Source organism: Ambystoma mexicanum, chromosome 4q (genome assembly GCF_040938575.1).
Source record: "Ambystoma mexicanum isolate Mex_15411 chromosome 4q, UKY_AmexF1_1, whole genome shotgun sequence".
NCBI lineage: Eukaryota > Metazoa > Chordata > Amphibia > Caudata > Ambystomatidae > Ambystoma > Ambystoma mexicanum.
Window position 1 is genome coordinate 443,756,294 of NC_090928.1, and position 25,005 is coordinate 443,781,298.

A 25,005-nucleotide genomic window follows, 5' to 3' on the forward strand; every position below is an offset into this window, starting at 1 on the left:
TGATACAACTGAGGAAATGTTACTTTCCAATCCGGTGGTAGTAAAAATTAAACTGCAGAGAAAGGATCGGTCTGAAACATTGGAACAAAAACTGCAAATTAGGTTCTATTAAAAATCCTGTGGTGTATGCCGTTCTTATATCTCTTTGCCGAAATACTTAACAAAATTCCCAGGTAGCTAGTATAGATCTAAATTTTTACGGTTTTGCCTCAATTTATACCCTACTAAAGACATTTTAATTTCAAGGAAGCAATGGAGGGGAACAGACCTGTCCTGTAGGTTTTGTAGTAATGCGAACAGCAGGGAAACATTACAGCATCTTTTTCTGTTCTGTACAGGTCTAACTGATAAAAGAGTGTGCTACCTTGGAACATTCTTCAAAGAACTTGATTCAATTACATATGATGACTGGTGGACACTCTATGTGTGGGGAGAGAGTGACAATGGTCATATCTTTGATCAAGTTCTTTGATGATGTGTTTAAATCCTTGGAAACATCAGATTGTGTTAAGCAAGTACTTAATGTGACACGAGGAAAGGAGAAAGCGTACTTTACGAGAGATACACGAAAAGGGGTTATTTACGTGAACTGCTTCTTTCCTACCACCAGGAATATATTTATCGTTATTCTGTTTTTTTACATTCTGGTGAAACGGCTATGTTATGTTTGAAGTTTTATATATTAGTGATTTTTTTATTGTTTTTGTCTTATTTATTGCTTGGAAATGTAATATGATAATGTTGAAGAAATGTGTACATTATTTTATTTTTCTGTTTGACATAAGCGAAAGGTTTACACCAATTTTTTTTTTTTTTTATGGGACTGACCTTCTCTGCCATTCTGTGTTTGGTGCATGGTACACAGGTAACTTGGTTCGATGCTTGGGGAATCACGCTAACAAGCTTTCCAAGAGACGCATTGCCTTTCACCAAACCCCACTGACTTTAACCCTGCACTTTCTTAGGCTGTGTTAGAGAAGATGGGAGGTGACTCACACAAACACAGAGGACAACAGTTAAGAACAGGCCAATGTCAGAAGGGAGCAGGTCAGATTAGTTTAGGCAAAGAGGAAGCTTTTCAGTGCTTTCTTAAACGTACTCATGTTTGAGTATGATCACAAGGATATAGGGAGACTATTCAAAATTCTAGAGGAGGAGTTAGCAAATGATCTGCCCAGCCCTTTTGATTTCTTGAAAGATGGACGAGCAACAAGACTGGTGTTCATTGATCTTAACAAAGGTAGGGATTTATACCATGACTTCAGGTAGCTGGGAGATTTCCCATACAGACACTTATGAAGTAGGGTCACCGCTTTGAATTTACATCTGGCCGCGACCGGTTCCCAGTGTAATTCCTGCTGGTGGATTGAGATATGTCATCTTCTTGGGACCTTTTTGATGATCCGGACCGCGTCATTTTGAATGGTTTGGAGACGCTGGGTACTTTTTTTATTGGCCCCTACTAGAAGTGCATTACAATAGTCTAGTCTTGATAGAATAGTTGCTGAGTTGTCCTTGATAAGATATAGACAAATATTCCTAAGTAACTTTAAATTGTAGAAACAGTTTTTGTCAACTAGGTACACATGAGATTCTGCACTCAATGTTCAGCTGGTTTGTACACCAAGAGTTTTGATTTTCTTCTTCACTAAGGTGCTACAGTCCTGGATGGAGAAGGAACGGCAGCAGTTAGGGAATTTGGCCCTAGCTTGGGAGGAGCCAAAGCTAAGGAGTTCAGTCTTGCCCTTATTGAGGCACATCCAATTGTCCGCCATCCAGGTGTCTACTTGATTATAGATGTTTTGGAGGAGTAAGCTGTCTGAGGCATAGTCCCCCGAAAACTCTAGGACCAGTTGGGTGTCGCCTGCGTAGTTGGTCCAAAAGACTCCAGATTGTTCTAGGAGGCTACATAGAGATAAGATGTAGAGGTTAAACAAAATAGGTGACATACCTGCTCCTTGTGGCAGCCCACAGGTGGAGACAATGGGATGGGTGGTGGCATTACCCCAGCAGACTTTCGACTGTCTTTCAGTCAGGAAGCAGTGCATCCATTTGCAAGCTAAATCAGAGAAATGGCAGGTGTCCTTTATGAAGGAGTCGGTCGTGATCTAGTAAATCGAACGCGGCTGACAGGTCCAATAATACCAGGAGGCCGGACTTACCCCGGTCCATAATACTTAGCATCTGGCTCTGAAGATCTATGAGGGCTGTCTCTGTGCTATAGGCAGGGCGAAAGCCAGACTGCCTTGGGTGCAGGATATTCATAGATTCAATGTAGCTACTTAATCTAGGTTTTTCAAGAAAAATGTGCAGTTCATGATAGGTCTTAAATTGACTGCGTCATTGGGGTCCAATCCTAGCTTTTTCAGGAGGGGAGTCCCTGTGACATTTTTGATGCCATCAGGAACTACATGAGTCCAAAAAGAGGCATTGATAAATCATGTCAAAAAAAGGGTGAACATATCCTTGTTATCCAGAATCATTTTTTGGTAAATTACATTGTATGGTCCGGTTGTTGGGCGCATAGTACCTAGGATGGGCAGCAGGTCCGAGTTAGATACCTGCGTAACACAAAAGGAGGTTGCCTTTGTGTGAGTGTACTTGAGGTAGGGGGCAAGGAGGCAGGGATCTCTGGGGGATGTGCTTAATGGGTTAGGACGTGCAGCAATCTGTGATTGGATTTTGTCCCTTGCTTTGAGTCTTTTTTCATGGAAGCCATTCTGTATTTGAGTGCAATCTGTCTTTGTGCGTGTGAACAGTGTCAATAGGGCTTTGGGCTTTTCGAGAAGCTTTAATATCTCAAACAGCATTTTGGGTTTGTTATTTGCTTCTACAAATTGTTATTTGGAGAAGTTCTTTTTTTTTTCTATGATTGAGTCCTTATAGGTTTTTTCAAGAGTCTTCCATGCGTTTTTATTGTCAGATGATAATAATATACAACGTTGTTCGCTCTGTTTTTTGCTGTCTGCCAGCCAGCAAATTCATGCGACATACAGCTGGTTAGTGACCTTGCATTCTGCATCAGCCTTTTATGGACTGCAGCAATTCCGATGACATCTAGATATCTGGCTAGTTGTTTTGATGTTAAAAGTCAAGGATGCTATTATCAACATTATTTGAACATGTCTGGCCATCTGTTCTCTGAGTGGCCTATGAACGTGAACACAGCTGCAGTGACTGCATTTTAAATTAACTCCATTTGAACCTTATGAAAAGTTGCTGAGCTGTTGTATCTGTATTCTTTTTTTATTTATTTGTGATCATCATCTTTAGCGTTTTGTGGTATTTATTGTGTTCTATTGAATATCCAATGTTTCATTAATGAACTAATATGAAATAATCTACTCATATTTTAGTGTCTCATAAATTCAATTTAATGAATTGTTTAATGTATTATGGGTAAAAGAAAAGTCAGGCATATGCAGCACACTCTATTGGGAAAAAAACCAAGGAAAACTAATCCTGCTCCATCTAAAGGATCTAAATGTTCACTCGACTCCTACCTGATGGAAGTTACAGGTAAACTGGGGGATCACATCAAATGGTATAGACTTAACTGGTCAGGTAAACCAAAAAAAGACCACAAGCGCATCATATTTTGGTAATTGAATCCTCAATAGCAAATAACTTTGAAACACAAATGTTCACAAACCTATAATAAGTATTGCCATAGGTTCTTTTCTGTAAGAAGAAATAGAATTTAAGGAAAGAAGCTTGCACTTTCATTGGCAGGGACCTTGCCAAATGATCTTTACACACTTTACATTTGAGATTTGTGGGTCTTGTTGAACCCTCAAGGTGCATTTTCTCTAAATAAGTTTACTGTGCTCCACTCAAATGTAGCCATCAATAAATAGAATTGCTTGGTAATTGGTTTTACTTTAATGATGGATCTGTATTCTGTTATTCAGATGACAGCCAATAGTAAAGTGTTTATTTCTTACCCTTCTCCTAACATTTCCTTTCCACTCAATTCTTCTGTCTTCATTGTTGGATCAATCCCACCACTCACCACCATGTCTCTGCAAAAGAGTTAAAACATTTCAATAGTTAAAAATTCTTTAATTAAAAACATGTCGGAAATTAAAATATTGAGAATTAAATGTATTGAATGTAATCAAGGCTATCCCTTTGTTAGGCACATCCTGAAGGAGAAGTAATTTGAATACATCAGACTCCTAACATCGTAACTAGAAATTGAATTGAACGGATTCATACCAACATATTTATATTCTTCAGGTGGTGTTTTACAATTTTATTGTAATTGTTTTTCCAAATAGCAAAGATTCACCTTTACTTTATGCTTGTGAGGAGTTGAAACCAGAGTATCAATAAATACAAAATTGAAATAAATACAGTATTTAAATAGTTGTTCTGCAGAATTTTATGACACTCTCAAGACAAAGTGATGTATTAAACAGGTGACATTGGAAAATCATGTGTGTCAATAGAAAAACATTCACGTTGTTTCTCTCTTCATTCACAAAACATCTTGAGTGTCATTGAACTGTTTAAAAACAAAAGCCTCAGTATTTAGCTCGAAATATTCTTCCTATTGTGCCTTTATGCGCTCTGGATATCAAACAACGTTCATCATGATGACTCTAGTCAATTGGATGGTTACTCCCACTAAAACCAAGTGTGTCATTCCCAAGAGGGTTATTTGCTTGCAGGAGAAATACATGTGTGCCACTCTGAGACTAGACACTGTTATTTTCTTCTCCCTCACACGAATATGTGTTATGCTCTAGCCAAGCATTCTTATACTATTTTCCCTCATTAAAGATTCACATGTGCCACTTTCATGCCAGTCACTTTGATTTTCTGCTCCCATGAGAAATGCATGTGTCCCCCTTGAGCCTAGTGAATTCTATTTTCTGCTCACTCCATAAGCACAGTGAGGTAATCTTGATCTCAGTCAGTATAATTCCAATTTTCCATCCCTTAAAAAGTTGTTTCTTCTTCATCACTCTTAAGCACATCAGTGTGATGTTATTCTCCTCACAAAAGAAAACCTTTACCATGGATGTGGTGCTCTGCCAAATACATCAAGTGAGTATGTGTTGTATGTCTTTCTTCTCCAACAAGTTCAAACTTAACAAATACTCATCACTATTCCCATCTATATTTCATTATAAAGAGCAACTTGTGAATTCTAATTCTTAAACTAGTGTAAACATACTCCAGTCCATGTCTAATAAACGTCAATAGCTCTCTAATACTATTAGGTTGTTACTGCCTGCAAAATAAGAAAACTGCCCCACCTATCTTAAAGTTGTTGTCAGTGTTATCTTGAAACCTAAATATATATGCTCATCGATATCTGAGGTGAATTTCTTTGGGATGAATATTCTACACTGACAAATGTGTGCAGCAAATATTCTGCAATGAAAACACACTGGATGCTGGGTTGGTGGCTAATACGACTGAGGTGACACATGAATGAAACTAAAGCCACAAAACCCCAAGGCTGGGGCATTGTAAGACTGAAAATCTCACTGTCAGCTGTCATCTTGGATTGATGACATAATTTCCAGCGTACATCTTGGATTGGTGACATCACGTCCTGTTGTCACCATGGATTGGTGACATCACTTCCTCCGGCCATCTTGTATCAACCCCCATCTCCAGCCACAAGAGGCCCCTATGGGAACACCATCTAGAAGATATTGCCTCATCCCAGCAACACCATGGACAATATCAGAGAGACCAACCACTGATGGACTAGCAATCAGGTGACAAGAGCGTGTGTCATCCCTTCTGAGCTTCCTAGCGGCGTCCCATTTAAGGACGGAACAGTGAAGGGTTACGACCAGCCATTGACCAGCCTCTTTGCCTCTTAGCCTATGAATATTTGCTTTTGCCTTACTCCCTGTTGCACCTGTGAGTACCCCAAGCGTCCTAATTACTGTACTGTCTCTCCACACTGTGCTTACTCACGGATAATGTATTCACGCAGACTCCTGCTGCAACTTTCACCTTTCCTAACCCTATTATAAAACTGACAACTCGAAACTCCCACTACTCCATCTTTCTTTCACCGCCTTGCAACAATCTTTTAAATATTTTCTTAGTGTTATGGCTTACAATAAACCTTTCACCAATTCCGAAAAACACACATAAAAAAATCACAAATCCCTCATTTTGTTAAAAAACACAATCAAAAACACAGTCCACAATACACAGTGCTCCCTCCTGACACTTATACAGCATGTTAAAATCCTGCCCTTTAAATTGGTTCTTCCAAAATTCATCTAGGGAGGGCGAACTCAGGCTGTTAAAACTTTTGCCCAGATATAAGGTTCTCTTCTGCGTGAACCCCTGACAACTCAAAGTTAAGTGGTATAACAACACCTCAACTTCAAACCTGTTGCAAAACCTACATTCAAATCGGGCCCCTGCCATTGTTTCATGTTCCTCAGGATTTCCTTCGTAGGATACAGGTTTAATCTAAACCTCAATTACTTTGATCGAATGGAATTGCACAGAAACATTCTCAGATATCTTGGAATAGTGTTCCCATGCCGACATTCCACTTTGAAGTTACGGTATGTCTTATACTCCCCCTTGCAGTTATTGTGTTCACCGAGTTGATTTAATTGCCTCTGGTTTGCTCACCAATTCGGTTTCTGTCGTGCCCAACTCTGTCAACATTTTAATGCATGCCGAGTTCTAACTGTTCAAGGTAGGTTCACTTTTTGCATCTAAGGTCAGAATCCTGAACCCTCTTACTCCATTCTTCTCCATTGCTACATTCTGCACTTTCTGTACAAGGACAGAGTCTTCCACTCCATCATTGCACATAAAAAGGTGAGACCCAGCTTGTACCTGATTGCAGGCATCTATGTGCTCCTAGGGAGGTCCAAAACTCTCCTCCAGAACAGAACCTCTAGTACAGCCAACCATGCTTGGTCTGTTGCAAGAAAAACCTCTACTCTGTAAGTTGCAATGGCCATCACCTTGGCCTTATAGAACATAATCACCGGGATCACTGAAAAACACCCAAATCTCTTTAAAATTATCCGTGCTTGCGAAGCCCGGTGTGTGACCTTCAGCTTTAGTTGGGCTGTCCTGGGACTATCGTTTAGACTGGTGTTCACCAACATGCTCAAATGCACAAAGGTAGCTGTCACTGTTATTCGTTCCTCATTTAGTCTCCAGATCGGCCTAGAACTCCTTCTCCCTAACGCATGTTCCAGGAATAAAATTGTTTTGATCCTGAGACTGTTCCTCTTTACATATTCCCGCAACACGTTTAATTGGCGCTGAAGTCCAATGGGTGTTTGGTCCATTAAGACCAATTTATCAGCATAAAGCAAATGCCCCGCACACCACCCATTGAGCTTTGGTGGAAACAATCTGAGGTTGTCCAGGGCTAGCCCTAGATCCGAAATTAAGAAGGGTTCTTGTACCAATTCTTCACGGACGACGCTCAAATCTCCTTCTCTTTTCCGGAACTCTCCTCTGATCTCTCTCTATCAAAATGTCCAACTGTCTCGCTTCCATTAAATATTGGATTGCTTTGTACTCTCTGATGCTAAACTCTACCAAAACAGAGGAGGTGCTCTTATTCCCTTCCAAAAGCTCTCTCTCATCTTTTCCTCTGCCTATCCCATTCCCACTGGAATCTCTCCCCTACTCTTCTTCATCTAGAAACCTCAATATCATCTGTGACCCTTCTCACACCTTCTCTACTTTCATTTCCAAAACTGGAACAGCAGCTCGCCTCAACCTCCTAACTATTAAGAAAATCAGGTACCTCATTTGTTTCAACACCACCAAGCATCTCTTAACCACTCTTGTCTTCTCCAAACTGCCTGCTGTGCCAGCATCCTCTTTGGTCTCTCCAACCATGTTTTCTTTCCTCTCGACGAGATCATTAGCACCTAGTTCCTCATACCATCAACAGGCTGGAAGGCTGACGATGCAAAACAGGGGCAGATTTGATTTGTTCTCCTGGTTCACAAAGCTATCCACAGTAAGGCAGCACTGTATCTAATCAACTCTACAAGCCTTCTCATAACCTCGCTCTGCCTCCCCGACTACCCTTGTCGCTCGTCGCCTTCCGCCTTCGCTGTGCTTCTTCTCGCTTCTGATCTTTCTCTTTTCCTGCTCCGCTTGCATGGAATTCTCTTTCCCCAGACATCTGAGAAACAGTCCACACAGATTTGTTCAAATAGAAACTAAAAGCATACCCGCTCGCCTCCTATTTACCCTCCTAACCTACCTCTCACATACTTGCTAGCTAAACATTTTCCTTGCCTCTAACCTGTCTCTGATCCTCACTTCCTCTGCCTTTACTTTAGCACTTCACCCATCATGGTCACATCCAGAGCACAGCTGGCCATACAGCCTACCTGCGCTTAAAAATGTCCAATGTTGGTTGTCCTTTTGTCCCCGGTGACTGTTCCATTTACTGCCCTCCACAACCTGGTCATAATGTCCTTCAAAGTCACCCCATTGTAAGAAGCTCGCTGCTTCCCTTCGAAACTGATTTCTTATATATTGTATGTTCTTTTGTAACCAAAAGAACACTGTTCCTCCTGCATATAAATGAATAAATGAATACATAAATAAATAAAATTATCAAAATCATCAGGGCTGTAAAATCTACTGAGCATGTGGAGGTTATTATATTCAGTTATGGGTATATCGTTGGATAAAAATCTTTTAAAATAAACAACAAAACTTTATTTTATGTTGCATTGTGTTTCATTCAGTGAGGAAAAACAGAATTTCAGGAAGGAAGCTTGCACCTATGATGGGCAGGGACTTTGCCAGATGATCTGGGTAGACGCTTTGAGTCTGGGATTTTATGGGTCGTGAGCGGGGACTGTGAACAGGCTGTTGGGTGCTGTTTCCTGAAGTTATTTGCAGCTCTCTGCTCGCTGTAGAGTGTACACTGTACCTGACGTTTTTTTTCTGTTGTCTTTTGCTTTATCCTAAAGTTGTACTCAAAGCAGAAAAACTGTGAACAATTCCGCCAAGGGTTCTTATAGAGGTGGGCTTTGATGGGCGAAGTGAGGGTGTAAAGTGTTTGGTGCTAGCTGGAAGCATGGAGCATTTTGTTTCAGTGGAGCAACTTGTGGTCAATTATCTGTGCAGCTGGCCCTTTAATCCTTTGGAGCCTCCTACTGGTGCTGGCGGATAGCACAGAGCATTTCAATACATTCCCTCGGTTCAACACAAAAGCATCATTCATGTCCACAAGTCTTTCCAACCGGATACGTATTCTTTGAGCACTTCTTTCCTTTAGGATTTTACCTAATGGAGGTACTTCCAGAAACAGCTTAGATTTTGAGTAGGACAGAGGGTGATAAAGGTCTCATTCATAAGGTGGTTACATTTCCAAAAATAAACATCAAAGAAAGTTCTAATATGATTCCACCAAAAGCGGAAAGGTGAGGCTTCTTATACAAAGAATGCCGATACATCATACCCAAGAACACCCTTCACAATAACAATTGGTCGGAATGAAGGCTCGAGAAGAAAGATGGTAAGCAAGATCGAAGAAAGACGAGTGGCAGGCATTGAAGAGTCATGGTCATGGTTAGCACAGTCCCTGGTTGTGAATAAAATACATTTTTTTTGTTTGTTATTGATTTACTCACATAGCAATTTTTACAAGACATTGGTGTAACGCTCACCTGATTCCCGTAGAGGCGCCGGTCTTGACTGGGCGTATACCGTATCTTCAAAGGTGATGTGTAACACACGGCTGGCTCTTTGGGCTGGACCTCTGTGCACTGTATGTCTGGCTCGAAGGGTAAGATGTCTGCAGATAGAAAATGTGGGATTAATGAACTGGGTTATTGAATGTCTCTCTCTTCTTCCCTTTCTCTTCTCCTGTAGAACCCCAAAGGTTAACGCTCTCACCTTAGGTAAGTGAACGCCGTGCTCTCCATCTGCCTCGAGGCAGGGTGCTGTAACCAGTTTCTTCACTGGATAAGGGGAGCAGGCCTCTTGACTTCAGAGAACTGCTGTCCGTCGTTTACTGCACGAACGGTAAGTTTCGAGTAATTCTAATGTCTTTAAAGTCTTTAGTAATGATGTCTCTTGTTTTGCAGGGTTCCGGCGATGGCGGATGGCGGGCTGAAGTGAGTTGAAGATGGAGCCCGTGTGATGAATAGAAGCGCCTGGAAGCACGTAAGTAAGCGCTTGTTGCCTGCTTCACGATGCGCTCTAACTGTCTTTTTATTTTGCAGGTACAAGTTCGGGGCGGCTGCAGGGTGCCGGAATACCCACTGGGTTAGATGTGGAAAGGAGTAATGGCACGTGAGTATTAAAGTTCCCCAATGTCTTTAAACGCACCTTGTTTTGTCTTTCAGATGCGGGATGCAGCGCCGAAGGCCTCCGGAGCGTGCGAAGAGTTGGTAAGCTTTTGTCTTTCAGATGCCGGAATGCAGTGTGAAGACCTCCGGAGCGCACGAAGAGTAGGTAAGCCTTTGTCTTTCAGATGCCGGAATGCAGCGCGAGGCGTTGGTGACAGCCGATGGACCAGGTAAGTGAAGAGCTGTCACTGAAGACCGTAATGCTAACCTGTTCTTTCTTGTCTTTATAGGTGTTGCTGAAGACTGGATTCAGAATGGTAAGCCTTTTTCCTTAGGCCCAGGATCAGATGCAGAAGACACGATGAGCGTTCTGCTGCTGAGGATGCAGAATAACGCAAAGCAAGATTCATCCATCGGGTGTGGTTTAAATAGCCTCCTGTAGTGCTTAGGTGCCTCCTTCCACAGCCACGCCTAGGTAAGAAAAGAGTTCCTGCTTTCCAGAAGAGTTCCAGTGTTCTGAATCTAGGGAGTGGCTCCTGCCCCACCCAACAGGAAAAGTAGTTCCAAACAGAAGAGGATCAGAGACTCAACTGGCAGGCAAGTAAGCAGCATGGTCTGCTGCAGGTAAGTCCACCCAAGCATTATGAGCCCGGCGCTTCCAGCGCTGGGACTGGGCATATTTATGAGCCTGGTGCCACTGGCGCCAGGACTGGGTCCAAAAGGTCCCAATTGGGATTGGTTGGCACTCGGAACCTGGGTTATGGATCTGCTTCCAAGGGAGTTGGGAAAACCCTGACCTTTTGGAAGCAGAGATCATGACAATTGGTAAATCCTCCTTTTCTAGACATCAGTGTCAGAATTTCCGTTATTTTAACAACCTGTCTTCTGTTACCTTGTCTCTCCGTCACTTGTGCCCCTTATTTTAGAAGCCATGTTCATGACGACGTAGGGTCAAAATACCTGACCAGTTATGTCTATACCATTTAAATCCAAATGTTTCAGAAACAAGGTCACGACAATCACGCATCTGCTGTCTTCCCCACTCACCAGGAGTGCCATAGATCGTTTTCCTTCAGAGTTGAGTAATTTGTTAGTGCTCTGGCTAAGTATTTTAACCTAATATCCGTTAGGGCGGTATATTCCAGCAGGAGGTGCCGAGTAGTTTCTACTTTGTCATTCGTTTGACAAAACCGGCAGGTGTTAGTGTCTGATTGCTTTCTTAGAGCCTGAATTTCCCTTGTTCTTAATTGGTTCAACCGAAATCTCAGGAACAATCTGCTCGATAGTTTGTCGGGACATTTTCTTAGGTACCCTCTTACTGCGTGTATTTTCATAGCAGGTGATGGGATCAAGGCTGTCAGCAGATAACTATTTGCTGTGTTCAGAGTCTCGATCCAATCCAGTTCGTACAGTTTCTTAGTCACTTTATTTGGATTGGTTATTAACAGTTCTTCTGAACAATCCAACTTGTGTGTTAGTTGGAGGTTTTCCCTCTTCCATCCACTTAACATCTGGTTGGACTCGTTATCCAGCTCTTTCTTGATCAGGTCCAGAGGTTTAAGTTTCTGCGGGCATTGCAATTTTCTAAACAACATTAGTGAGGCTTGGGCTTTCGATTTTATGAGTGAAAGAAGACATAACTCCCACCTGATTAGTGGCATTGGTGTTGTTTTTGCTAGGCCTAGGGTTGATCTCCAAAAATGGCTCTCCATTTTTAACCAGATTAAGTCTGGGAGAGATGGCATTGCGTCAACCCCATAGAGTAGTGCCGGTACTACCTTCATCTTGATAAAATTCAGAGCCGGGATGAGAGAATAGCGACCGTATTTCCGGTCCATAGCTTTGGCTTGTGATGTCACGGCTTTAAGCCTGTCCCATAAGACGTCTTGCATTACTGACTCTTTTGGGTGGTTACACAGCATAATCCCCAGGTATTTAAAGCTAGGGACCTCTTCCAGTGCCAAGCCATCTAACTTCCAGATGAACTTCTTTCTCTTTTTCTTGGTCTCGCCCATCTGCATGATTTTGATTTTTGTTTTATTTAGTTGTAAGTCATTAATTTTCAAGTAGGACGCTAAGTTCTCCAGTTGATGTTGCAGCCCAATTGGTGTGAGGTCCAAAAGAATAATATTGTTGGCATATAGGAGTCTTGATATTTTCTCTCCACCAAGTGTTGGTGGGAATATTCTTGTACCTCCCTCCATGTCTTTGTAGTCGGCGATATAGGCATTATAGAGCATGGGGGACAACGGGCAGCCCTGCTTGACGCCTCTGTATGTCTTTATTTCCTCGGATATACACCCATCTTGGTTGAGGCGTACTCTCATTGAGGTTCCATCGTATAATGCCTTTATTGGTTCCAGGACTGCGCCTGGGCAGTGTCTCGCATGTAATTTAGCCCAGAGTCGCTCCCTATTGGCCTGGTCAAATGCTTGGACCAGGTCAATGAAGGCCATATATACGGTTGGTCCTCTTTCTAGTGCCATGAACCTGATTGAATTTATTGTCAGGATGTTTACTGCAGTTCCCGCATTCCTGATAAATCCTGTTAGAAATTGGTCAACGTAGTTCATTCTCCCAAGCCAATTTCGGAAGGTTTCCAATGCCAATGAAGTAAATACCTTTCCGATAACATCAAGCAAGGCGATGGGCTGGTTTTGGTTTTGGTTTTCTGGTGATCCCCGTTGAAATATCGGAACTATGTTTGCTCTAGTCCAAGATTGCGCTAGCGCCTGCTTTTCATTGCAGTTTGCGAAGATCTGACTGATGAGTTTGGCCCATAGTTCCGGTGTTTTTTTTTTGTTCTAGGTTAGTCAAACCATCGGGGCCTGGTGCCCTCGAGTTGTTAAGTCTCTTGATCTTATACACAATGGATTCTTTGTCACTAGGAATGTCCCATAGTTTTAAAGATTTGTTCTCTCTGCTCTGAGTTTTATGGACTATTTTAGCTGTTAAAGGTATGGGTCATGCATATAGATTAGAGAAATGCGTTATCCATTGCATTTCTCCTACATTGTTTTGTAGATTGTTGTTGGAGCTGTTTTCTACACCTTTAATTAGGTTCCAAAAATCCTTAGATTTATTCCCATTTAGTGTCCGCATCATTGTTGCTGCGTCTTGCTGATATAGGATATGTCGCTGTTGGATTACCCAGTTTCTGTAATCTAGTTGGGCCACTTTCCGCCTTTTTGTGTTTTCTTCGGTTGGTGCCCTTTTTTACACTCTTTTTAACTGACGGATTATTCGTCTTCTCTTCACTATTTCCATGTTATATAGGTGTTTGAAGACTATTGACAAGCTTTTGCTCTTTCCGCATGGCTTAATGTAGGTTGTGAGCAAGGGGGCATAATCGACTTTTTCTTCTCCTGTAGTCTGCTTCCTGGAGTTATTCCTTGTTGGTCGAGTATACTGTTCTAGGATTTTTTGGATTGCCCCCACCGTAGGTTTCAGACGGGTTCCTCCACTTCCTAGATCAGTTTTTGCCATGGCATACGGTTGCGGTCTCTGCGGAGCAGACCAGGTTGCTGTTAAGATGTTGTGGTCGGTTCTCTCTGTAGGAATCACTTGAGCAGCCTCCATACACGTCAGCAGATCTTTTGATACGTATATGTGGTCGATGGTCTTCTGTTGTTTGTCTCTTTGCCATGTGGGTATCTTTAGGTTGCTCTTTTTCCTTAGCCAATATAGATTGTGCACATCTCTTTCTGCCATGAAGGTTTCCAGAAGATTGCCTCTTGTATCGCTATGTTGGCCCACTTGACCACAGCTTCCTAGAGTTCCTACGCCTTTACAGGCAGCATTAAAGTCACCATTAACTATGGCGTGGTTCCATTGATGGTCTACGACTGTGTTGTCCCGTATCCTGGCTATCTCTCTGAGAAATTCTTTGTTTGTAATCGCTTCTGGATTACGGTATGCGTTGATTACAAGAATTTTCTCCTTCTGTGTCTTGTTCAAAATCCCATCCGGGCGGGTCCAGTTTAAAATGGCTGCTTGGATCAGGTGTGAAGAATGGATTACTTCCTGTAGATTTAGGCCGCAGCCTGAGCGAATGGCCATTAGTAATCCAGATGTTGGGCGCCCGTTTCACCCTTTTGTGCCTAAAAAAAACCACTACATAGCCATCCAGCTGAGGCTTCTTTGTCATCCACGTTTCCTGTAGGCATAACAGATCGCATTCCCCCAGGTTAATGTCGCTTTCCCGCATTAGGTGGTAAAAGCCTCTGGTGTTCCAGCACTCCATAGTGAGGTTTAATCGAGCTCTTGTTTGCCTTGTAGCAAGGTTTGTGCTAGCAAACAGATCTTCGTTGGCTGTCCTTGGATGTGGTGCTAATCTTTGTGGTCTGATGTTTTTCATGCCTTTGACCATGTCCAGTTTGCAGGTGAGTTTATTGAACATTTGCCTCTTCTTTTTTCAGGCGTCCTTGGATTCTTGTCTGAGTACGTTCTTGATGGCCGGATGGTACGCCTTTGCCCCCCGGCGCCTTCCGGTTTACGATTTCCATCCCGTTTTGTCTCTGGGAAAGAGACCTCCCTTTCTGTCGCTGACCACCGACTGTGCTCATTTTTGGGAAATTGGTGAGTCGCTGGCTTTCTATGACTCACTCGGCATGATTCTGAGTCACTGTCGCTTTATGATTGATCCTCGGTTTGTGTTGCATTTCTAGTTTTCCGGAGGGCCCTTGTCTCTGTGCCCATCCGTTCCTCTTGCTGTGTTAGGCGTTCCCCTGCTGAACTAGTTCGATTAGTTGGATTGAGTGGTTTTCGTTCCTTGATTGGGTTTAATTCTGTCAGTGCGTATCCCAGGACCTCTAGACTCTCTACCTCTTTTGAAAGCAGAAGCTTGATGACTTTTGAGGAGATGTGTAATAGCAAGCAGTCTTTACGCCCTGATCAACATGGTTCCACCATTCATAGGTCAGCGTTTTGAATCTGTCTCAGGCCTGGGATTTTGCTAAAAATCTTTAATATGGCTGACCTATTCAAAGTTAGGTCATCATCTCTTTCCTTCCTTCTGTTTAGTTTGAAGATACAGTCGCTGTAAATATTCTTACTTCTAATTTCATACTTTTTCCTTTCTCTAGGTTCATGTTGGTTTTTTTCATGATTCCTTTCAGTTCTTCAACTTGGTGTGCATTTGTTCCTGAGGCGAGGGCGGTTTGAATGTGGCTCCTCTGCCCTTTTGGCCGTATCTGTTATGGGTTTATTTCTTGTTGGAGTTAGGTAATCCTTTCCTTCTCCCCCTTTTTTCTGGTGCCCGCCGTGACTTGATGGATAGATTTTGGGTTGATTAGTGGATTTTTATTAGAGGTCCGCAGAGAGCTCATAAAGGCGTGTGTTCCATTTTTTTTATTTGACGCATAGTTCTCCCTTTTCTCGTTTGAGCTATCGGCTTTCCTTTTTAGAGTTGACGCTGAGGTTATCTCAGATTCACACTCTTCTATTGTATACATACTCCAGTCTGAACAAGAGCTCGTCGAGTTCTGTCTAGGATTAGGCTGTATTACAATGTTTGTGTGTTCTATTTCCTTTGATTTTAGGGCAACAAGCTTTCCAGTCACTTGCCCCTTTTTTGGGCGTGCGTCTTCTTTAGTAGATTGTTTAGTTTGATTATCTCTCCCGGATGTCTTTTTCGTTTTATCTGTTTTGAGCACTTTCTTGGTCTCTTTTTGAGAATCTGAAATAGTTGATTTTATTGTTAGCGTCTTTGCCTGATTGAATATGCCAAATGAGAAATGAGGGTTTACAACACCTTCCTTGTCTTTCATATTTTTTTTTAGTCCCTTTGTTGGCACTGAGAAGGGGTTTTCTAAGGCGGTAGTGTTAATGTTAGTGACAGAATTTCCTTGCTGTTTTTTGGTTGTGGCCTTGTCAGCTTCAATTATGTTGATAATCTCCTCCATTGGGTCTGAGTCTTCTTGTTTTGAGTCATCGTCAGCTATTTGATTTACGTGTGAGTTTTCACGTATGTTGTTTTTGGCATGCTCTCGGGTGTCTTCGCTTCCTTTCCTTAGATGTCTTGTGGATCTTGGTCCTTGATTCTCAAAGTAATCAAACATTTCTCTTTTCATTTGCACCCAATCTTCCTGAAATTGTTGCCTGAGAGAGTCGTTTAGGGTCTCTCTGTTGCCTTCGCCCGCCATGATGAAACCCTTCAGGTGGTCTAATTTCGTGTCCATTGAGGCGATCAGGGACATTTGATCACGCGTTGTATCGTTGAGAGTCTCGTACAATTTACTAAATGGGGCAAGGGCGATGGTCATGGTTGCCATTCTGGACATCAGATCTGGCTTCTTCTGTGGCGACTCTCTTGATCCTTGCTGATGTAATTCACTTAGGTGTTGTGGCGGAATGGGTGTAGTAGGTGAAGGGAGGTGTGAGCGAGCTGGTATATATTCTTTCCTGTTTATCGAATTTGAGATCCTCTCCAGAGAGTTTGGTTGGACTTCCTCTTGTGTGGCCACTGATGGATTTGTTGGTGCAACTTTACCTCCTTCTGAATTTACACAGTTTCTGCTGAATCTGGAAATTATATGTGGTCTTGTCCAGCCTAAACTAATCTCCCTTTCCTCTGTACTTAGGTTTTGTGGTGTGTCTAGTTGATCCTGGTTTGGTTCTCTGCTCGCGCAATGTGAGGTTATTTATTGAGTGTGAAGGTTCCTTGAGCTCAAGTTCTGGTGGTGGTTTATAGAGGGAAAATAAGGTTTCTTAAAATGCCTTCTAAGAGGTGAATCTGTTTTCCCTAAGCTGTTGTTCGGTGGTTGTAGTGAACGTTGTTCTTAGATTCCGTTTCTAGAGGTTTCATTTCTGACCTCTGTTGAGAGTATACTCTCCAGCATGTCGCTGTCCGATATTTCGACCAAGGTAATATCTTGCAGGCCGTGGCGCTTCTTAAAGAATTTTTCTACTGATTCCACCATGATAGTGTGTTGAGGTCTGGATTTAGGTCCCATTTCTTTTGTTGTTGATGGTTGTTGTTTTGGCCCTCCCCACATGGGCTCTAGTAAGCTTTCCCATAGTGAAGCGTCTTCCTTTTACAAAGATATTGTGTTTTCTTGTCGTACCCATAGGTAAGTCATTGTTTTCCTGAGGCGGTGAGGCTATTTCAAGGGTTGTTACTACAAGTTCCTCTCTCTGCTGTGAGCCACATTCTTGTAGACAGGGGTGTTGCTAGGTCTGGAAAAGACCCCGGGCTATGCTAATGTCGTAACTGTTGGGACTGGGGGCTAGCTAGCCTTTTGGTTGTAGTTCCTGAGATTCTATCCGGGGCTACAACCAAAAGACCAGGGGCTATAGCCCCCTTAGCCCCCCCTAGCAACGCCTCTGCTTGGAGATCCTTCAACTCTGATCTAAGTGGCGAACCCTTTGTATTTTTGTTTCCACTTGTAGTTATGCCCTGATGCTGCTGATGTTTTGTTGGGGTTTTTACCATCTCTTCGTGGAATGCCTCCATAATTATGCCCTCTGTGGGTACAGCTTTGTTGTTACACGTTTTTGCAGTACGGTTTTCGTTAAGTGGGCTTGGGTCACTTGTTAGACCTTTTCGTTCCCCCTCTCCACTAGCTGCTTCTATTTCCAGGTTTGAATGAACCGTGATGTCAATGCTTTCACTTGTTTCCTTAGGATTCCCTAAATAATTCAACCAGGAGGAATTGGCCTTGGGCTCTTGGAACACAAGAGGTTTTAAACATTTGTTTGTGAGAGAACTTCCATTTGAGACTTGGGACATACTGTGTCTCCAGGAGACTTGGTTACATGTTCCTCTAGTGCTTTATGGTCATTCAATTTACCTTCATTCAGCGACAAAAGGTGTGAAGGGAAGGCCATCTTCAGGTGTATTGATAGCATTGAGTAGTGGGTTGGGAATGGAAATGGTGTCAAATTGTTATCTAAAATCATATATTCAGGTGTTGGTGGTTTGGAGGAACGCTAGAGAGTCTAGGGATGGTGTATGGCTCATAACTTGTAACTTATATTGGAACCCCATCGGAATGATCAATATTTCATGGATGTGATCATTGACACACTGGATAAATGTGGTGAACCATTGTGCGACCCCAAAATCACACCTTTTGGTGATTTAAACATGTCATGTTTGACGGATAAACACGCGTTAAGAAGGGAGAACATCTGTACAATCATCCTAGCTGAAAAGAGGGGTGCCTGATGAGAATTAGGCCATAGAAATGTTCATCTTTTAAACAGGCAAGTAACAGGGGATATCGCGGGATGCCACATCCGGAAGCGAGGTAACCAGACTGCGATAATTGACTATGTCTTTGTGAATGGCAACTTCCTTCCATGGGTTTCTAAACTTTAAATGATTTAATCAACTAGTAGCGACCATAATATTTTCAAAATTACCTGCTTTTCTATGAATACCAGACCAAGGGAAATGTACGCTACAATGGTTGAAATCACGCAAGGACGTATATGTTTGAGGATGAATTCCTCAAAGATAATCCTGTTACAGCAAAAACATGTGGCAGGTATAAAGGTGCCCACTGGCTCTGACCATCTTAGTGCCATTCAATATGCACCACTCTTGGTGGAGTTCATTTGGTCTGCTAACATAGGTAGTAGGAAGGACTTCACCCATAAGTATACTTAGGATAACGACCTTGTCGTAACTAAAAGAGAACTGAGAGCTGATTTGAAAATGATCAAAATGAAATATGGCCTGGAGATGCCTTGCCTCTTGAAGAGGCGATGACAAACTTATGAAAACTGGGTTAGGTTCCATAAGGTAAAGATGTACCAAAAAGATGCAAAGAATATGTTGCTAAAAATTTGCAAAAAGGAAACTAGTGAAATTTGGCAATTCATTCACTTTGCAGGAACCTCTCAACAGGCTTTACAGCTATATGATGTCTGAGAGGAGACCTGGGTGAAGCACTTTCCTATCTTGTTTGCCACTCTGGACAGAAGCCTTGTAAGGGTTGGGGAGTGTGGTGTGGTGTGAGCGAACAGGCAAATGGATCATGAGAAAGTGGATATCATCACCATGATAAGCAGGGCTAATAAATCAAGAGCCCCGAGCCCTGATGTGTTAACAAATATAATGGTAACGGAAGATCCTGACTTATGGGCCGAATTTCTCTAGATTCTGTTTGGTCAGATCGCAAAATTGAAAAACATCCCATTGTTATGGATTGTGTTCCCAATCTTCAAGAAGGGCATAGGGAGGATTCTAAGAACTATAGCCCTATCACCTGTCTTGATGTGGTGGGAAAGCTGTTTGCTTCCCTGCTTTAGGAGAGATTGTCTAATTGGGACTCTAGATATGGACGCTACAACATATATCAATGAGGTTTCATTATAGAAGTGTGTACAAGCCTGAATGTTTTCCTATTAAACATACTGAAGTCTTGTATTATCACAAACAAGGGAAAACATACCTTGCATTCATCAACCTAGAATAGGCATTTGACTCAGTAGAAAGGGAACTCCTATGGGCTAAATTGATGAGATGGGGTTGTCCATCTGACTTGGTGCAGGCAATTAAAGCCCTGTATTCAGACACATCTCTGAGGGTAAGATTGGATGTGGCTGGGTGGCTTTCTAGACGGGTGGAGACTAGGAGGGTTCTGAAACCAGGATCCCCTTTGCCTCCGGCCCTATTCAACTTGTTTATATCAGATTTAATGGACATCTTGAGTGGGGACAGAGGTTTCCCTCCAAGACAAAATGGAAGGGCTGTGGGTCACCTTCTATATGCGGATGACCTTGTCCTTCTTAATCAGACGCCAATTGGGCTGCAACACCAATTGGATGCTCTGCAGACATATGCAGCTGGTAACAAACTAAGGACAAACGTTGCCAAATCAAGAATCTTAATATCTCATTCATCCGTTGGCAGAAGGGCAAACCATAGCCTGGTGCCTAAATTGGGAGCCCCTGGGTAAAGTGGAGTAGTTCTCTCACTTGTGTATGCCAGAACGATGCAGCCAGGGTGGACCAACTGAGGGTCAAAGCTAAAAATCAGGCTTCACAGGGCTCAATCATACTGATTCACACTAATCCCATTAGTGACCTTTTACCACCTAAAGGTGGTATCCATACTGGCATATGGTACATACATTTATTTTGCTTGCCCATAGAATCTATGGCCAGTTTTGGAGGGTCTCTTTTGAAGCAAAGTTATCAAGTTGCCTAAAGGGATCCCCATACAGGTAGTGAGACACGAGCTAGGTCTGATCTCACTGTATGTAATGGTGACATGGAAATCTATTTCACTATATCGTAAACGTATAGCTAAGAATCCAAAAAGAGGATTTCAATTGATGAAGGAAGCTTTGATTAAGCACAGCAAAACGATTCTCAAAATGTGGACAATGGCATGCTGTGAGATAATAGCTAATCTTGATACAACTGAGGAAATGTTACTTTCCAATCCGGTGGTAGTAAAAATTAAACTGCAGAGAAAGGATTGGTCTGAAACATTGGAACAAAAACTGCAAATTAGGTTCTATCAAAAATCCTGTGGTGAATGCCGTTCTTATAACTCTTTGCCGAAATACTTAACAAAATTCCCAGGTAGCTAGTATAGATCTAAATTTTTACGGTTTTGCCTCAACTTATACCCTACTAAAGACATTTTAATTTCAAGGAAGCAATGGAGGGGAACAGACCTGTCCTGTAGGTTTTGTAGTAATGCGAACAGCAGGGAAACATTGCAGCATCTTTTTCTGTTCTGTACAGGTCTAACCGATAAAAGAAAGTGCTACCTTGGGACATTCTTCAAAGAACTTGATTCAATTACATATGATGACTGGTGGACACTCTATGTGTGGGGAGAGAGTGACAATGGTCATATCTTTGATCAAGTTCTTTGATGATGTGTTTAAATCCTTGGAAACATCAGATTGTTTTAAGCAAGTACTTAATGTGACACGAGGAAAGGAGAAAGCGTACTTTACGAGAGATACGCGAAAAGGGGTTATTTACGTGAATTGCTTCTTTCCTACCACCAGGAATATATTTATCGTTATTCTGTTTTTTTACATTCTGGTGATACGGCTATGTTATGTTTGAAGTTTTATATATTAGTGATTTTTTAATTGTTTTTGTCTTATTTATTGCTTGGAAATGTAATATGATAATGTTGAAGAAATGTGTATATTATTTTATTTTTCTGTTTGACATAAGCGAAAAGTTTACACCAATTTTTTTTTTTTTTATGGGACTGACCTTCTCTGCCATTCTGTGTTTGGTGCATGGTACACAGGTAACTTGGTTCGATGCTTAGGGAATCACGCTAACAAGCTTTCCAAGAGACGCATTGCTTTCACCAAACCCCACTGACTTTAACCCTGCACTTTCTTAGGCTGTGTTAGCGAAGATGGGAGGTGACTCACACAAACACAGAGGACAACAGATAAGAACAGGCCAATGTCAGATGGGAGCAGGTCAGATTAGTCTAGGCAAAGAGGAAGCTTTTCAGTGCTTTCTTAAACGTACTCATGTTTGAGTATGATCACAAGGATATAGGGAGACTATTCAAAATTCTAGAGGAGTAGTTAGCAAATGATCTGCCCAGCCCTTTTGATTTCTTGAAAGATGGACGAGCAACAAGACTGGTGTTCGTTGATCTTAACGAAGGTAGGGATTTATACCATGACTTCAGGTAGCTGGGAGATTTCCCATACAGACATTTATGAAGTAGGGTCGCCGCTTTGAATTTACATCCGGCCGCGACCGGTTCCCAGTGTAATTCCTGCTGGTGGTTTGAGATATGTCATCTTCTTGGGACCTTTTTGATGATCTGTCATTTTGAATGGTTTGGAGACGCTGGGTACTTTTTTTATTGGCCCGTACTAGAAGTGCATTACAATAGTCTAGTCTTGATAGAATAGTTGTCCGGGCGATAGTAGCTGAGTTGCCCTTGATAAGATATAGGCAAATGTACCTAAGTAACTTTAAATGGTAGAAGCAGTTTTTGGCAACTAGGTTCACATGGAATTCTGCACACAATATGCAGTCGGTTTGTACACCAAGAGTTTTGATTTTCTTCTTCACTAAGGTGCTACAGTCCTGGATGGAGAAGGAACTGCAGCAGTTAGGGAGTTTGGCCCTGGCTTGGGAGGAGCCAAAGCTAAGGAGTTCAGTTGAGGCACATCCAATTGTCCGCCATCCAGGTGTCTACTTGATTATAGATGTTTTGGAGGAGTAAGCTGTCTGAGGCATAGTCCCCCGAAAACTCTAGGACCAGTTGGGTGTCGCCTGCGTAGTTGGTCCAAAAAACTCCAGATTGTTTTAGGAGGCTACATAGAGATAAGATGTAGAGGTTAAACAAAATAGGGGAAATACCTGCTCCTTCTGGCAGCCCACAGGGGGAGACAATGTGGCATTACCCCAGCAGACTTTCGACTGTCTTTCAGTCAGGAAGCAGTGCATCCATTTGCAAGCTAAATCAGAGAAATGGCAGATGTCCTTTATGAAGGAGTCGTTCGTGATCTAGTAAATCGAACGCGGCTGACAGGTCCAATAATACCAGGAGGCCGGACTTACCCTGGTCCATAATACTTAACATCTGGCTCTGGAGATCTATGAGGGCTGTCTCTGTGCTATAGGCAGGGCGAAAGCCAGACTGCCTTGGGTGCAGGATATTCATAGATTCAATGTAGCTACTTAATCTAGGTTTTTCAAGAAAAATTTGCAGTTCATGATAGGTCTTAAATTGGCTGCGTCATTGGGGTCCAATGCTAGCTTTTTCAGGAGGGGAGTCCCTGTGACATTTTTGATGCCATCAGGAACTACATGAGTCCAGAAAGAGGCATTGATAAATCATGTCGAAAAAGGGCGAAAATATCCTTGTTATCCAGAATTATTTTTTGGGGAATTACATTGTATGGTCCGGTTGTTGGGTGCATAGTACCTAGGATGGGCAGCAGGTCCGAGTTAGATACCTGCGTAACACAAAAGGAGGTTGCCTTTGTGTGAGTGTACTTGAGGTAGGGGGCAAGGAGGCAGGGATCCCTGGGGGATGTGCTTGGTGGGTTAGGACATGCAGCAATCTGTGATTGGATTTTGTCCCTTGCTTTGAGTATTTTTTCATTGAAGGCATTCTGTATTTGAGTACAATCTATATTTGTGCGTGTGAACAGTGTCAATAGGGCTTTGGGCTTTTCGAGAAGCTTTAATATCTCAAACAGCATTTTGGGTTTTTTATTTGCTTCTACAAATTGTTGGTTGGAGAAGTTCTTTTTTGTTTCTATGATTGAGTCCTTATAGGTTTTTTCAAGAGTCTTCCATGCGTTTTTATTGTCAGATGATAATAATATACAACGTTGTTCGCTCTGTTTTTGCCTGTCTGCCAGCCAGCAAATTCATGCGACATACAGCTGGTTAGTGACCTTGCATTCTGCATCAGCCTTTTATGGACTGCAGCAATTCCGATGCCATCTAGATATCTGTCTAGTTGTTTTGATGTTAAAAGTCAAGGATGCTATTATCAACATTATTTGCACATGTCTGGCCATCTGTTCTCTGAGTGGCCTATGAACGTGAGCACAGCTACAGTGACTGAATTTTAAATTAACTCCATTTGAACCTTGTGAAAAGTTGCTGAGCTTTTGTATCTGTATTCTTTTTTTTATTTATTTGTGATCATCATCTTTAGCGTTTTGTGGTATTTATTGTGTTGTATTGAATATCCAATGTTTCATTAATGAACTAATATGAAATAATCTACTCATATTTTAGTGTCTCATAAATACAATTTAATTAATAGTTTAATTAATTTATTATGGGTAAAAGAAAAGTCAGGCATATGCAGCACACTCTATTGGGGAAAAAAACAAGGAAAACTAATCCTGCTCCATCTAAAGGATCTAAATGTTCACTCGACTCCTACCTGATGGAAGTTACAGGTAAACTGGGGGAACACATCAAATGGACTTAACTGGTCAGGTAAACCAAAAAAAGACTGCAAGCGCATCATATTTTGGTAATTGAATCCTCAATAGCAAATAACTTTGAAACACAAATCTTCACAAACCTATAATAAGTATTGCCATAGGTTCTTTTCTGTAAGAAGAAATAGAATTTAAGGAAAGAAGCTTGCACTTTCATTGGCAGGGACCTTGCCAAATGATCTTTACACACTTTACATTTGAGATTTGTGGGTCTTGTTGAACCCTCAAGGTGCATTTTCTCTAAATAAGTTTACTGTGCTCCACTCAAATGTAGCCATCAATAAATAGAATTGCTTAGTAATTGGTTTTACTTTAATGATGGATCTGTATTGTGTTATTCAGATGACAGCCAATAGTAAAGTGTTTATTTCTTACCCTTCACCTAACATTTCCTTTCCACTCAATTCTTCTGTCTTCATTGTTGGATCAATCCCACCACTCACCACAATGCCTCTGCAAAAGAGTTAAAACATTTCAATAGTTAAAAATTCTTTAATTAAAAACATGTCGGAAATTAAAATATTGAGAATTACATTTATTGAATGTAATCAAGGCTATCCCTTTGTTAGGCACATCCTGAAGGAGAAGTAATTTGAATACATCAGACTCCTAACATCGTAACTAGAAATTGAATTGAATGGATTCATACCAACATATTTATATTCTTCGGGTGGTGTTTTACAATTTTATTGTAATTGTTTTTCCAAATAGCAAAGATTCATCTTTACTTTATGCTTGAGAGGAGTTGAAACCAGAGTATCAATAAATACAAAACTGAAATAAATACAGTATTTAAATAGTTGTTCTGCAGAATTTTA

General features: G+C 41.7%; 1 protein-coding gene across 4 annotated transcripts in view; it reads right to left on the minus strand.

The window, feature by feature from the left end:
• The window catches only part of LOC138467775 (uncharacterized), a 700,943-nt gene that overhangs the window by 423,339 nt on the left and 252,599 nt on the right, over positions 1 to 25,005 (minus strand). For all 4 annotated transcript variants that reach the window (XM_069608016.1, XM_069608015.1, XM_069608014.1 and 1 more), the window contains exons 3-4: positions 24,563 to 24,640; positions 3,945 to 4,022 (exon numbers count right to left, since the gene is read on the minus strand). In XM_069608016.1, coding sequence (XP_069464117.1) covers positions 3,945 to 4,022; positions 24,563 to 24,640 — 156 coding nt within the window. The remainder of the gene's footprint in view (positions 1 to 3,944; positions 4,023 to 24,562; positions 24,641 to 25,005) is intronic.